At 51.7% G+C, this 14,236-nt stretch overlaps 2 protein-coding genes across 2 annotated transcripts; both read left to right on the top strand.

Moving 5' to 3' along the window:
• Positions 1–2,595: 2,595 nt before the first annotated feature.
• GZMH (granzyme H) lies at positions 2,596–6,048 on the top strand. The gene is made up of 5 exons (XM_072838067.1): positions 2,596–2,970; positions 4,047–4,206; positions 4,879–5,014; positions 5,217–5,474; positions 5,887–6,048. Exons 1-5 carry the CDS (start codon positions 2,916–2,918, stop codon positions 6,028–6,030), a joined length of 753 nt encoding a protein of 250 aa, XP_072694168.1. The 5' UTR covers positions 2,596–2,915; the 3' UTR covers positions 6,031–6,048.
• A 4,940-nt stretch (positions 6,049–10,988) lies between these two features.
• Positions 10,989–13,582, top strand: CTSG (cathepsin G). The gene is made up of 5 exons (XM_072838066.1): positions 10,989–11,107; positions 11,892–12,042; positions 12,403–12,538; positions 12,668–12,922; positions 13,336–13,582. The coding sequence occupies exons 1-5, from the start codon at positions 11,053–11,055 to the stop codon at positions 13,495–13,497; spliced, it is 759 nt and encodes a 252-aa protein (XP_072694167.1). The 5' UTR covers positions 10,989–11,052; the 3' UTR covers positions 13,498–13,582.
• Positions 13,583–14,236: the final 654 nt, after the last annotated feature.

Below are 14,236 nucleotides of genomic sequence, written 5' to 3'. Positions count from 1 at the left end.
GGCTCCATGAGCACAGCAGGCAGGGTAATATTTTTCTTTCAGGGAAAATAATCAGGGGCCATGAGGCCAAGCCTCATTCTCATCCCTCATGACATTTCTCCGGTTCCAGGATCCAAATAAGACCTGTGGAGGTTTCCTTGTATATGAGAAGTTTGTGCTAACAGTAGCTCGCTGCCGGGGAAGGTGAGAAGCAGCGCCTGGAAGCCCGCCCTTCTGTTAACAACTCATGGGAAATCCTCTTCCAAGAAATGCTACCCAGCCTGGGCTGCCAAGAAGCAGAAGGTACAGAGATCCTCAGCCCTTGGGCCCTGTCCCCTGTGATTCCTCCCCATTCCAGTCCTGCCCTGCCCTGAGCTGTCCTGTTTCCTCCACGGCTTTTGGGCTGCACCTCCTGTGATCCCACCTCTCACTCTGTTCCCTGTGCAGCTCCATCAAAGTCGTCCTGGGCACCCACAACATCAAGAAGCAGGAGAGGACCCAGCAGGTCATTTCAGTGAAAAAAGCCATCCTCCACCCAGTCTATAATCCTAAATGCATCTTCAATGACATCTGTTACTGCTAGTAGAACCCTCGCTCCACTGGTTCTTGCACACTTTATTCCTGGGGGTTCTGCTTCCCCTGTGACCTCATTTCTGTGCCTCCTTCCCTGTATGACATTTTCATTTGTCCTGGGCTGTGAGGAAAGCAACCTCATGACTGTCCCTGTGAGTCTTTGTGAGCCATCACTAGATTAAAATTCCTCTCCTCTGCATTCAGCTAAAAAGGAAGGTCCACTTGATTGCCAATGTGAGCCCCCTCGGCTGCCCAAGAAGAGTGCACAGGTGAGGCCAGGGGTGTTATGCCGCGTAACCAGCTGGGGGCTCCTCAGCAGGAACAGCACCTCTAGGGTGAGGAAACTGCAGGAGGTAGAGCTTGAAGTCCAGAAGGACAAGCAGTGCATCTCATCTGTAAAGACCTCTACAACAGCACCACTCAAACGTGCATGGAGAGCCCAAAAAAGAAGAAGTCTTCTTTTAAGATGAGATTCCCCAGCATAATCCATGCCCAGTCTTGGGACAGCTAAGCTTTGAGGAGAATGGACAGTGAGAACTAGCTGTATCTCTATGTCCTCAGCCTTTCCATCCAATCCAGTCTCTGGTCCTGTCTCCCTGGGGGAGACCACCCTACTCCCACTGGTGGCAGGGAGGACAGCAGGCCCAGCTCAGTCCTTCCTCCTTCTGTCCACAGGGAGACTCCAGGAGCCTCCTCGTGTGTAATGACGTGGCCCAGGGCATTGTCTCCTTTGGAAAAAAGGTTGGGGAATTTCCACGTGTCTCCACCAGGATCTTGAGCTTTTTGCACTAGATAGAAAGAACAATGAGATGCTTCACCCTGCAGGGCCCAGACTGAAACACCCCCAGGATCAGTCTGTCCACCTTCTCTGAGGCAGAGGCCAGAACTGCACTGGGAAAGAGGGTGGAGAGGAGGCTGCCAGGGGCTTAATAAACTTCCTTCTCTGGAGTGGAAATTAGATTCCTCCTTTATTCACCAAAACAACATTCGTTAGTTACCTACTGCCTGTCCCCCAACCATCTGTTCACATAGCCCTAGAATAAAAATCCTGCTGCTCTGATACCCAGCTCCTTCCAAATACATCTCCCAGCGCCCCCTCCCACTGACAGGCTGAATGTAAGCTCCAGAAGGAAAAGGGAGACACTGCCCCAAGAAAAATGACCCTCTTTAGGGGACCCTCTTTTCTCATCTGCATTGCCCTCCTACCTTATCCCACACCTACACCCCCACCTCATTCTACCCCAGTAAGGCAACATGAAGGAATCCACATTTGGAAGGAGGATCACCTAAGAAGCTCTGATATAGGGAGCCACTTCATCCTAATAGAAATGGGCAAGAAGATTCTAGAAAGCTGTAGCTCACCCCATGCAGTATTCCTTCCCCAAATCAGAGTGGCAGCTTGGGGGTCTAGAGGTTACAAGAGGGCCCTTAAGTATCCCCAGGCCTAGCCCAAGTGCCAGTCACAGCCTTGCTGTGGTCCCAAATCCCAGCACTGCCTCTGGTGTCCTGCCACCCATTTTCCAGCAACCCCAAATGACGTTGAGGGTGCTTTTCTATCTTGGTCTGATCCAGCCTCTTCCCACCTCATGCTATTTCCATGTGTGTGTGCATACATGTGTGTGTATGTGTGTGTGTGTCTCTAAAGGAAATTCATTACAATAAAAAGTTGTATTTCAAAGGTATCCTACGGTTTCAAAGATGTCTTATAGCCCATAGTTGAGTAAATTTTTTCTGCCATTTTTCAACAATTTCTAAGCCTCTTATATAAGAATGTATTCATAGAAGTAATCTCATTTTTAAAACATCCACCTTAGAGAAGGCAGGCTGAAAAGAAAAAGTGGTTTGCTGTCTGCCACTGATGAGTGTGCTTCAACTATGGGGAAATGTACACTCACCACAGAGTTTTAGTCTGCTCCAGACAACCATCAGCATCTCAAGGGCAAGAGCTATGTCTCTCTAACTCTGGACCTAGACAGCTAAATAAGTATTCACGATTTCCTCAGAATGGAAAAAGAGCCAAGAGCCAAGAAATGGAAACATTCTTGATTCAGTCATTGAGGGGTTCTGAGGTACCAGCCCTCCTGCTGGTTGTAGCCACAGCCTTCACTTTCTTGTTCTTTCTTCTTGCTTTCCCCTTATGACTCAGGAGTGGGGGTGCAAGTGTTGTGGCTGCACCATTCTCACCCAACCCAAGCTAGAGAACTTCGACAAACCATCTTATATGATAACATCCAGCTGTAGAGGAGCACAAGTTGAAGAGGCCTAGAAGATCAGTGAGCCACCCCTCCATTGTTCCCCTCAGGGCTTTGTATCTGGAAGGAAGAAAGACCAGCTTCTCTGACCTGGGCAGGCCTTCAGGGAAGATGCATCCACTCCTCCTTTTGTTGGCCCTTCTTCTGCCTGTTGGGGCTGAGACAGGTGAGTGACTGTCCCTATTCCAGAGACCTGAGCCCATTCCACAAACCCCCTGTACTCTTCTTGACCCTTCAGCCCAGCACAGTCAGGGATTGTCCTCAATTTGAGCCTGGGGACTTTCTGAAGCCCAGCTCTACCCCAAACCCAGACTAACAGGTCTGATGCTGGACAGATGCTCACCAAGGAAGGCCGGCAGCCAGGGTGCTCACTAAAAGGGTTGATAGGGGTTAGCCTCCCTCTTATCATTTGGAAAGTGAGTTGTTTGGAGAAAGGCATTTGGCAGAAGATATGAAGCTATGAAAGACAGGCAATCAAAAGCCCGCATTCCAACCCAGGAAAGGTAAGCTCAGGCAGACCAGTTGCAGTAACGGGATTTGTCACTGAACCCAGCATAAAGAGCCAGTTAAATTTCTCAGTACTTGTTTCTAGCCACTCAGTCCTGCCCGGGAGAGGAGCCCGGGGCGCCATTGACCTCAGCAGCAGCTAGATGACTACACCCAAAGCTCTGCCCCGCCCTGTGCAGCCCGTTGTCGGCATCACCTCCCCCTGCCTGCCCTGGCCCGTGGCTGCTCCACTGTCTCCAGCAGTGCCGTCTTCCATTCTTGTGGCATCGAATCCCACCAGCACTGTCTCCACCCAACCTCAGCCAGAAGCTCATTGAAGGCCATCCCTTTGTGCAACCTAAAAATGTGTACTGGGACCCTCGGATGCTAGGCCCTAGAACATGGGGATATTCGAAAATCCAACTCCATAACTCATAGGTAGCTTATTAGAAAATGGCATCCATTGGGTAGTGAGCAGAGGCTCAGAGAGTCCTGTCCAGGATCCTCTGGGACTCCATCATCTTAAAGATAGATCTTATCTCCACCAAACATGTATCTGAAGTGGGATGTAGAGAACTGGCCCTGCCCCCTTCTCTGTGGGGTTCTGAGGCTTGAGGCTCAAGAAAGGTCATCCTGCTACAAGAACCGGGGATCCACAGGGCACTATAGACCCCACCCTCGATCACTACCTTCCTGAGCTTTCTCTCCTGACCACAGCCACCCCCAGGTACCCCATCTCCCAGTTTTTTCTTTCAGAGAAGATCATCGGGGGCCATGAGGCCAAGCCCCACTCCCGGCCCTACATGGCATTTGTTCAGTTTCTGGATAAGGACAATAAGAAGGACAGTAAGAAGAGGTGTGGTGGTGTCCTCGTGCACAAGGACTTTGTTCTGACGGCTGCTCACTGCTGGGGAAGGTGAGGGGCAGCAGCCAGCCCACACATCTGAGACACCTACAGGGATCCCTGTCGGATTCCCAAGGGCTACAGCCCAGGGAAGCACCTGGGGCTCCTGGGAACTAGCTGAGAGCATGGCTGGGGCAATGAAAGGCTGAGAGGTAGCTGGTAAGCTTTGGGGTCAGAGGGTCAGATGTGAGAGTAAGCGGCAAGGTTGAGAAGGGAGGAACCATACCAGGCAAATAGAGCAGCGATGGAGGATGCAAGCATGCCTTAGAGCCAAAGTGCAAACTCAGAGTGATTTCATGATATTGCCTGAGGGCAAAGGAAGCTGCCAAAAGCCCTACCTTCAGTGTCATTGAAAATAAAAAAGGATCCAGGACCCATCAGCCACTTTTTTTTTTTTTAAGATTTTATTTATTTATTCCTGAGGGGGGCGTGGAGGCAGAGACACCGGCAGAGGAAGAAGCAGGCTCCATGCGGGGATCCTGACGTGGGACTCGATCCCAGGTCTCCAGGATCAGGCCCTGGGGCTGAAGGTGGCGCTAAACTGCTGAGCCACCCGGGCTGCCTCCCATCTATCACCTTGATTTCCCTCTCAGCTGCCCTGCCCTGGCTGCCACCTGCCCTCTCGACTCCCAGGCTGTACCCTGTGACTCCACACCCCCACACCCCACTCTGCTCTCTGTGCAGCTCCATCAAAGTCACCCTGGGCGCCCACAACATCAAGGAACAGGAGAAGACCCAGCAGGTCATCCCCGTGAGAAGAGCCATCCCCCACCCAGACTATAGTCCAAAGAACTACTCCAATGACATCATGTTACTGCTGGTAAGGAGACCTCCCTGCAGCTCTTGCCCTCCTGGGTCCAGACTGTTTCCCTCCCACTGGGACCTGTCCCTGCCATCCTTCCCATGCTGGCCACCTGTCCAGTCCCAGAGGCTCACGGGAGAGAGAAGACACTGCCGCCTCATCAGAGTGTCAGGCCCAGAGGCCACTGGCTGAGCTGGACTCTCTTACCTCTTCCCGTCAGCTTGAGAGGAAGGCCAAGTTGACTGCGGCTGTGAAGACTCTCCCCCTGCCCAGGGGCAAGGCCCGGGTGAGGCCAGGACAGGTGTGCAGCGTGGCCGGCTGGGGCCGGATCTCAATGGACACCTTAGCAACCACCCTGCAGGAGGTGTCACTGGAAGTGCAGACAGATTGGGAGTGCAGATCCATCTTCCGCGACTATTATATCGGAGCCACCCATATTTGTGTAGGAGACCCAAAGAAGATGAAGACCGGCTTCAAGGTCAGGCTTCCAGCGTCCATCTAGACGGGCCCCAGGAGGGAGGAACCTGGAGAGGGGGTTGAGAGTGGCCATATATTCGTTCCTCAGCCTAGAGCTTAGGCAGCTAGGTCCACAAATCCAGTCTTCAGTTTTTCCCCAAGGGGGTCGGGCTGGGAGTAGGGGGAGGATCAGTCATCCCACAGTAGCATTACCACCTGAGGTTCCCTGGGGATTGGAGAGAGAGGTTTGGCCTGGGTGGCATTGGAAAGAGCAGTCAGTGCCAAGCTAGAGCCCAGGGACTGAGAGAGGGGACAGGGCCTGCCCTGGGCCCAATCACCCATGCAGCCCCCTAACACAGACCACTCATCCCCAGGGTAGTGGGGAGGGCAGGACCACCAGAAGCCAGCTCAGTCCTTCCTCCTTCTGCCCACAGGGGGACTCTGGGGGCCCCCTCGTGTGTAACAACATGGTCCAGGGGATTTTCTCCTATGGAAAAAATGATGGGACACCTCCAGGGGTCTTCATGAAGGTCTCACACTTCCTGCCCTGGATAAAGAGAACAATAAAGCACCTCTAACAGCAGGCATGAGATTGACCTCCCTCTGTGCTTGGCCATCTTTTCTGGGGCAGAGGCAAGAATCCCTTGGGACTGGGGGGTCGGGGGTAGGGATTGCAGGGCCATAGTAAATGGATCTCTAGAGAGAATATGACTAAGATCTTACTGATTCACTGAACTACCTCGAGTATGCAGCAACATCGCTCCAGATAATCTTCTGCTGCCAATTCCAGGCTTTCCTGCCTCCTCCAGCCCTCCGCCCTCCCTAAACCCTATGATGTCCAGTTTCTCATCAGTTTCTCAATAACACCTCTTTGGTGCTTAGCCCTCTACAAAGGTTCAGCCTAAACTCTACTATAGACGGACAATCCTCTGTCCCCAAAAAGTATCCTCTCTGGGACTTAGAAATTTCTCAACTTCTCTAAGCCAACCACCATCACCAATCCAACAATTTGGTCAGTAACTCCAGGGATCCAGAAGGCCAGAGGGCCATGCCACAGGCACTCGGTGTCTTGTTTCCAGGGGCTCTCTCTCTCAGCAGTGGGGAAGGGGGGTGGGGGCACGCAGGTTTCTCTTACAGGCAGGACTGTGTGCAGGTTAGGAGGCTGAGAAACCAGCCTCACCCTGGTTTCCCTTCCATGCCTTGCCCAGGGGTCAGCACTGAATTTAGTCAAGCTCCTCCCTGGCTGGCCATCCCACAACAGCCTCTATTTTCTATCCTGGCACATCTGAGCTGCCAGCCTGCCAGATGCCTATCAGAGGAGCCAATACCCACCTCCCAAAGGGTAGGACCAGCTGAGACCCTCAGTCCAAACCAGCATCCCCACCCCCAGGGGCTTATAGTGACCCTGCTATAGCCTGTGGAGTCACTCAATAGCCTCAGCCCCTTTCAGCCTGGCCTTGTCTCAGGACCACAAGTCTCCCTGCTGGCAGCCTGGGTTATGGCAGCTTTGTGAGCTAGAGCCTCCAGGCTCTGGGCCTGTAAAGTACCACATGCCATCCGTCAGCAGATCAAATGTCAGATCTCTGTTTTTGTGCCGGGCACAAGATGGGCTCTGTCCCTGCCATTGGGAAACTTAGTAAGAAATGTCTCCTAAATTCCCCTGGTTCTTCTCTTCCCACCAAGCAGTTCAGGTTTGGCACAAAGGATCTATATTTAGAATCTGTGAAAAAACTTGTCCTGAAAATAACTAAAATCTCTGAATTTTATCTGTATCACCCACTACAGTTTCACATGCATGATTTTGTTTGGTTCCAAAAGGGCAATGAGAAATTGGAAAAAAGTTAGAGACTCACAGGTCCTGAGGTTTCCAATCTATGCATGGTAGAGGCCATGTCCTGAGACGAGGATAGGAGGGAGGAGTAGCAAAAGATGAAAAAGCAGACTTCCCACTGAGCAGGGAGCCCCATGCGAAGCTTGATCCAGGACCCCGGGACCATGACCTGAGGCAAAGGCAGACGCCACCACCCAGGCACCCTAATACGAATGAGATTTTAAAACAATATTCATCAACATATATTTAATAAAATGAGGGAGATGTTTATGTTGGATAATTTAAACTATGGGATTCAAAACCAATACATTGGGGATCCCTGGGTGGCTCAGAGTTGGATGGTCTAAGCATTTGGAGAAGAGTGTCTCAGGGAATATGCTCACCTCCACCTCTTATCTTACATTTACCCAGGGCCCCAGGGTCAGCTACTCAGCTCAAAGTAAGCTTTTCTGCCAGGAAATACTGAGGGCCTTGAACCTCTTTTCAAAGTTTTCTCTGCCACATTCAGGGTTTCTGGGTCCCTCTATCCCCTTCACTTACTCTGATGGGGAGATTGTATGCAGATCCCATAGAATTTCCTTTGTCACCTACTCCTTCCTGCTGGAGCACACAGCACAAGCCACTCCTTGGCAAGAAAGTATCTCACTCACAGCAGACATGTCTGTGTTTGTGTGTGTGTGTGTGTGTGCGTGTGTGTAGACAATAGAGAAGACACGGGCTTCTTTCCACACTGGCACTCCAGAAAAATATCACAAGCTCATCAGCAGACCTCCCAAGGAGCTTACATCTGTCCTTCTTTTTTTTTTTTTTTTTTTTCCATCTGTCCTTCTAAATGTGATGTTAAGGCAGCACTGAGAATGTCCGGAATGGCCCAGTAGTACAACGGTCTCCCACAATGCCAAAAGCACCCAGATTGGTTTCTGACCAGAGCGGTATCAAAGGGAGGGAGAGAGGGAAGTGGCCCAGCCTCAGCAGGCAACTAACTGCCTGCCCAGAAGATTTGCATTTTGGCTGTATGCACAAGGGGGCCCCCCCAAGAGGAGGTGGGAAACATCCTACTTTCATGTCCCAACCTCCCAAAGGAGAAAAATATTGTAACTGACGGAAATGTAATAAAACAGTCAAAAGTAAATGTAACCACCTATGAATATTGTGAAATGTATCACAGTCTTACTTGTTCCAATATCACAATTTTTATTAAAGTAGAAAATAAAAACATTAAGAATATATGTGCCCATATTTATTCTCCCACATTCCATTCTCTGTCCAAATGTTCTCTCTAATCCCCAACCCTGGCAAACAGATTTCTAAAAAAATTTTTATTGCAAAATATACACACATGTAAAGTGAACAAAATTCAAACGATGGCCAAATTTCAGAAACTACCCTCTATGTGTCTCCTCCCAATCAAAATACCCTCTCTGCCCTTCAACCCCAGATTTAACTTACCATTGTGACTTTTTGGTTGTGGTTGTTTTAAGATTTATTTATTTATTTCTGAGAGAGAGAGTGTGTGTATTTGTGTACATGGCAGGGGAGGGGTAGACGGAGAGGGAGAGAGAAACTTTAGCAGACTCCCCTCACCCTGCTGAGCCCCTCCTACCCACCTCCTCTCACACACGCTCTCTCTCTCTCTCTCTCTTTCAAATAAATAAATAAAATCTTTTAAAAAAAAAAAGTTAGGGATGCCTGGGTGGCTCAGTAGTTGAGCTTCTGCCTTTGGCTCAGGGCTTGATCCCGGGGTCCTGGGATCAAGTCCCACATCAGGCTCCCCACAGGGACCCTGCTTCTCCCTCTGCCTATGTCTCTGCCTCTCTCTGTGTGTCTCTCATGAATAAATAAAATTTTTAAAGTTTTTTTTAATTTTTAAAAAGTTAGATTAATGGTTTTAAAACAAAGTGTTGAAAAAGTTAAGTAACAATAATTTAAAATCACCTCTAATGCTAGGGCATTAATAAGGCATTATAATATTTTCTCTTTTTTCAGATGCATAAAGAAATTTCATGAGGTTGCAATCATTAAGCATGCATCAGAAAAGGGATTAAGTTCTTTGTAGCTGTGAAAATCATGTGTATTTATATGTAAGGAGAGGATCCTTAATTTTCATAAGCTTTTCAAGTGGAGCTCTCACATTCCATAAAGGTTTAAGAATTGTATTAGGATCCCTGGGTGGCACGGTGGTTTGGCGCCTGCCTTTGGCCCAGGGCGTGATCCTGAAGGCCCAGGATCGAATCCCACGTCGGCCTCCTGGTGCATGGAGCCTGCTTCTCCCTCTGCCTATGTCTCTGCCTCTCTCTCTCTCTCTGTGACTATCATAAATAAATAAAAATTTAAAAAAAGAATTGTATTAAATTTTAATTGAAATTTTTGCAAAAATTATACTGTATTACAATGTTTTTCTGTGCATCCACAGAACCTTCTGAATATTTTTGAGGGTGTCTGTGTTACTCTGCCATGATCTGCAAACGCCTTCCTCCTGATGTGGAGTGAGGGTTCTCTACGTATTACCAACAGCACAGCAGGCATGCATTTCCTTCCCAGAAGCCCCTGGGGCAGAGCATGGATGGGGATTATGTTAATTGGACTTCTAACTCCGATGAAAAGGAGTTTTTCTTTAGTTGTTTTTCTTCCAGCTACGGTCTGACAGTTCTCAACAAAAGCAAGTCTCTAGGCTTTTTCTGTATGCAAGATACCTTCTGGCACACAGAGGTCCTCACCTTGAGTAGGAAGCCAGAAAACAGACATCTTCCACTGTGTCATCATTTTCACTGAGAGTTTGTTGGGGCTCAAGCGTCCTGAGAAAGTAATTAGCAGCAGCACAGCCTTGTTCTTCCCTCTTCCTTCCCTGGGAATGCCCTGCGCCCACTCAGGAGAGCTAGTCAGTCTTCCTTGACACCTTCCAGAAAGAAGTGGGAGCAGCATGGGACACCTGGGTGGCTCAGTAGTTGAGCTTCTGCCTTCAGCTCAGGGCATGATCCCAGGGTCTTGGGATCAAGTCCCACATCAAGTTCCCTGCAGGGAGCCTGCTTCCCCTTCTGCTTGTCTCTGCCTCTCTCTCTTTGTCTCTCATGAATAAATAAATAAATCCTTAAAAAAAAAAAAAAAAGAATAAGAAGAAGTGGGAGCAGCAAAGATAGCAGCGGAGTAGGGGGGAGGTGTCCAGGGGCCAAAGGGTAAAGACAGGCAGGCTTCCTCATCCCTCTTTTGCTTCCTCCAACTTACTCCAGGTGCCCTCACCGCATTCCACCACCATCCACACCCATCTGTCATTCACCCATGTCCACACCTTACCAAGGTATAAATTAAGTAATCTAGGAAATGTGCATTTATTAAGAGAAACTCTGAAGTTCCAAAGGACTAAGGCTCTAATCCTAGAGAGTTTGGAAACCGAGGAGATAGGCAGCTACTGGATTTCATACATTGTTAAGGTATTATTGAATTTGGTGGGTTTAGGGTTCTGGGACACAGCACCCCAAGTCCCCTTCTCTGTCGCCCCAGGTTCCCATTTGTGCTGCCAGCACTGACCCAGCAGCTGTGCAGGAGACTGTGGTGTTGACCTAGACTACACTCTTCCCTAGGTCACTGGCAGTTGGTGGGCCAGCCTCCTGGGCAGCCTTGGATGATGAAACCTATCACACCAGCAGGAGAATGGGACCGTTCTCGAGCCCCACCCCCACCCCCGCCCTGACTTCCTTCCTCTCTCAGGGGCTACAAGTCTGGCAGGAGAGAGCACCCCACAGCACCTGACTGGGGCAGCCTTCCCAAGAAGATGCCACTGTTCCTGTTCCTGGTGGCCTTTCTTCTACCCCCTGGGGCTGGGGCAGGTGAGTGACCATCCCCAATCTCAGGCCTGACCCTTCTCCGGGACCCTCAAGCCAGACTGCCTAGATAGCTCCTAACTCTGTATCATTGGGCAAGTTGTTTGAATTCACAGCGCCTCGGATTCCTCGTTTATAAATTAGAATACCAGTGCATACCTCCTAGAGTTCTATGAGGATTAAGTCAGTGTACATTAAAAAAAAAAAAAAAAACTCTTGGAATTGCCCCAGCAATTCCACCTACATATATGCTATGTGCAGTGTAAATCCATTCTGCAGTCCACCTGTCTGAGCGTAGGCAATAAGAATGCACAATAACTACCACTGGCTCATGTCTAGATTCTGAAAACTCAGACTGGTGCTGGTCATGAGCGGGCCCTGAGCAGGTCTCAGAGGGACCCGGGAATCTCCCTGAGGAAGAAAGTACCAAGGAACTTGGGGAGAAGCCTCTCCAAAGGGCTCCTGACTTGCCACCCTGCAGCAGAGCATCTCTCCTCACCATGGGAGCCCAAGGCTGACCCTGCCTGGAGCCGGGGCTGGGCTGCTCTCCTGGGAGCCGGGAGGAAGCCGAATTCCGGGATGGGAGCCAGCAGTGTTTCCTGCAGAACCCACGAGCCCTGTCCCAACGTGCGCTGCCCTGCAGACCCAGCTCTCACCACCATTCCTCCTTCCCAGTAGCTGTATCATCTCTCCCGCCTCCCCATCTGCCGGCCTTTCTGGAGCTGCCCTCCTGGTGCCCGCACTGCGGGTTCGGAGAGCACAGAGGTAAGTGCCCCACGCTTCCTTCCAGGGGACATCATCGGAGGCCGAGAGGCCAGGCCTCATTCCCGCCCCTACATGGCGTATCTCCAAATCCGGTCTCCAAACGGCGGCTCCAGTGCTTGCGGGGGTTTCCTGGTGAGAGAAGACTTTGTGCTGACCGCAGCTCACTGCTGGGGAAGGTGAGCGGCGCAGGGGTTCCCGCCGGGCCACCACCGCCGGCGCTGCAGAGCCCAGACGCACGAGCGCGGCGCGGTGAACGAGGGGAAAGGAGGGCGTGATCAAAAGAGCACGAGGGGGAGATGCAGACACATGCTGGGGTTCAAAATAGGAATTCAAGCTATTTCGCAGCTTATTCAAGGGGAAGCAAACCCCGGCCCCCACCACCCTCAGCTCAGAGCTGGGCCCCTGGGCCCCTCCTGTCCCCCCAATTGCCTCAGCCGCGGCCTTGCCGCCCTGGGCCGTCCACCTGCCCCGCGAGCCGGCGGGCGGAGCTCCTGGGGCTCACACCTACCGCTAGGCCGGCCACCTGTCCTCCGCAGCCGGATCGCCGTGACCCTGGGAGCCCACGATGTCGGGAGGCGGGAAAGAGTCCAGCAGCGCACCACTGCACGCAGGGCCATCCGACACCCCAGATACAATCCCCAGACCACAGCGAACGACATCATGCTACTGCAGGTACCGCCCCAGCCAGGCGGCTCCCGGCGCCGGGGGAGGGGGCTTCGGCGTCCTGGGAGCTGGGGCGGAGGAGGCCGCGGAGGGGGGCGGGCGGCGGGGCCGGGGTGCTGAGCGCTGCCCCCTCCCCAGCTGGCCGACAGAATGAGGCGCACGCGCCAGGTGAGGCCGGTGCCGCTGCCTCGGGCGCAGGCCGGGGTGAGACCCGGGGCCACGTGCACGGTGGCGGGCTGGGGCCTGTTGGGCCTCAACAGGAGAACGAACAAACTCCATGAGGTGCAGCTGACCGTGCAGAACAATTCGAGGTGCTCCCGTCGCTTCAATTTCTTCAACGGCCAAACGCAGATTTGTGTGGGAAACCCAAGGGCCGGGAAGTCCGCCTTCTTGGTAAGGCCGAGGGCACAGGGCCCCGGGCAGGCTGGGCAGTAGCTACATCCCCGAGGCCCCGGTGTGGTGCGGGCAGAGCGGAGTGCGGCGGGGGCTTAGCCATGGATCGGGTCCCTGGGGCGAAGGGAGGGGCACTGCTGTGCATCCTAAACATGTGCAGGGTTTTCCTGCAGAAGGTGAAGGCAATTTGACTTGGGCTAGAGGCGGTAACTGTAGCCAGGCTTGAAGCCCAGCCATGGAAAGATCCAGAAGGTTGACTTCCATACCTCCAGCGCCCTCCCATTTCAAAACCCACCACCCCCTACCCCGCACCACCACCGCCAGCAGCAGCAGCTTTCTCTGAGAGCCAGGCCTCAGGGCAGCAGGAGTCGGGGTAAGCCTGGCTTAGGGTCTCTTCCTCTCCATGCCCGCAGGGCGACTCCGGAGGCCCCCTGGTGTGTAACGGCGTGGCCCAGGGCATTGTCTCCTATGGAGATAGGAGGGGGACTCCTCCAGCAGTCTTCACCAGGATTTCGGCCTTCATGCCCTGGGTAAGGAGAACAATGAGACGCTTCCAACAGCAGTGCCAGCCCTAGACCCAGCTGTGACTGACTGCTCTGGGGCGGCTGCCGGGGTGGGTGCCAGAGCCTTAATAAATGTCCATGTCTAGGATGGAAATAACTGATTTCTCATGTGTTCATTAAACATCGTTCAGTACACAACAAACGCATCCTAGAACAGTCTGAGCTCCTCTAGGAAATGGGGTTCTTGAGCCGCCTGGGTGGCTCAGCGGTTGGAGGTCCGCCTTTGGCTCAGGGCATGATCCTGGAGTCCTAGGATCGAGTCCCGCATAGGGCCTCCTGCATGGAGCCTGTTTCTCCCTCTGCCTGTGTTCCTGCCTCTCTGTGTGTGTCTCTCGTGAATAAATAAATGAAACCTTAAAGAAAAAAACAAAACAAAACAGAAAATGGAATTCTACCCCAGGACAAATTAACCCCTCACACCATCATGAGGATCAGGATGAGCTTCTTCCCCTGCTCCAAGCCAACCATTCCCCCATTTCTCTTGCCCACCCCCCACCATCATCACCATCACCTTGGAGAAGGTGGAAAGATGCATCTCCCCCCTGGGCAAAGCTCTCTACTCTCCACCCTACCAGAGAGTTCCCTACAAGATATTAAAATAGACTAAAACTGTATGCCAGTGCTATGTGTAGGACAAGCAGACCAAAGGGGCAGAATTGAAATTCCATACAAGACTCAATTTAATATTTGATAAAGGTAGCAAATCTCTAGGAAATGATTTTATGGGGGAAAAAGGTAAAATTGGACCCAT

Source organism: Canis lupus, chromosome 9 (genome assembly GCF_048164855.1).
Source record: "Canis lupus baileyi chromosome 9, mCanLup2.hap1, whole genome shotgun sequence".
In the NCBI taxonomy this organism is placed as follows: Eukaryota; Metazoa; Chordata; class Mammalia; order Carnivora; family Canidae; genus Canis; species Canis lupus.
The sequence above is the reverse complement of the archived record's forward strand: the minus strand, read 5'-3'. Positions and strand labels throughout refer to the sequence as shown.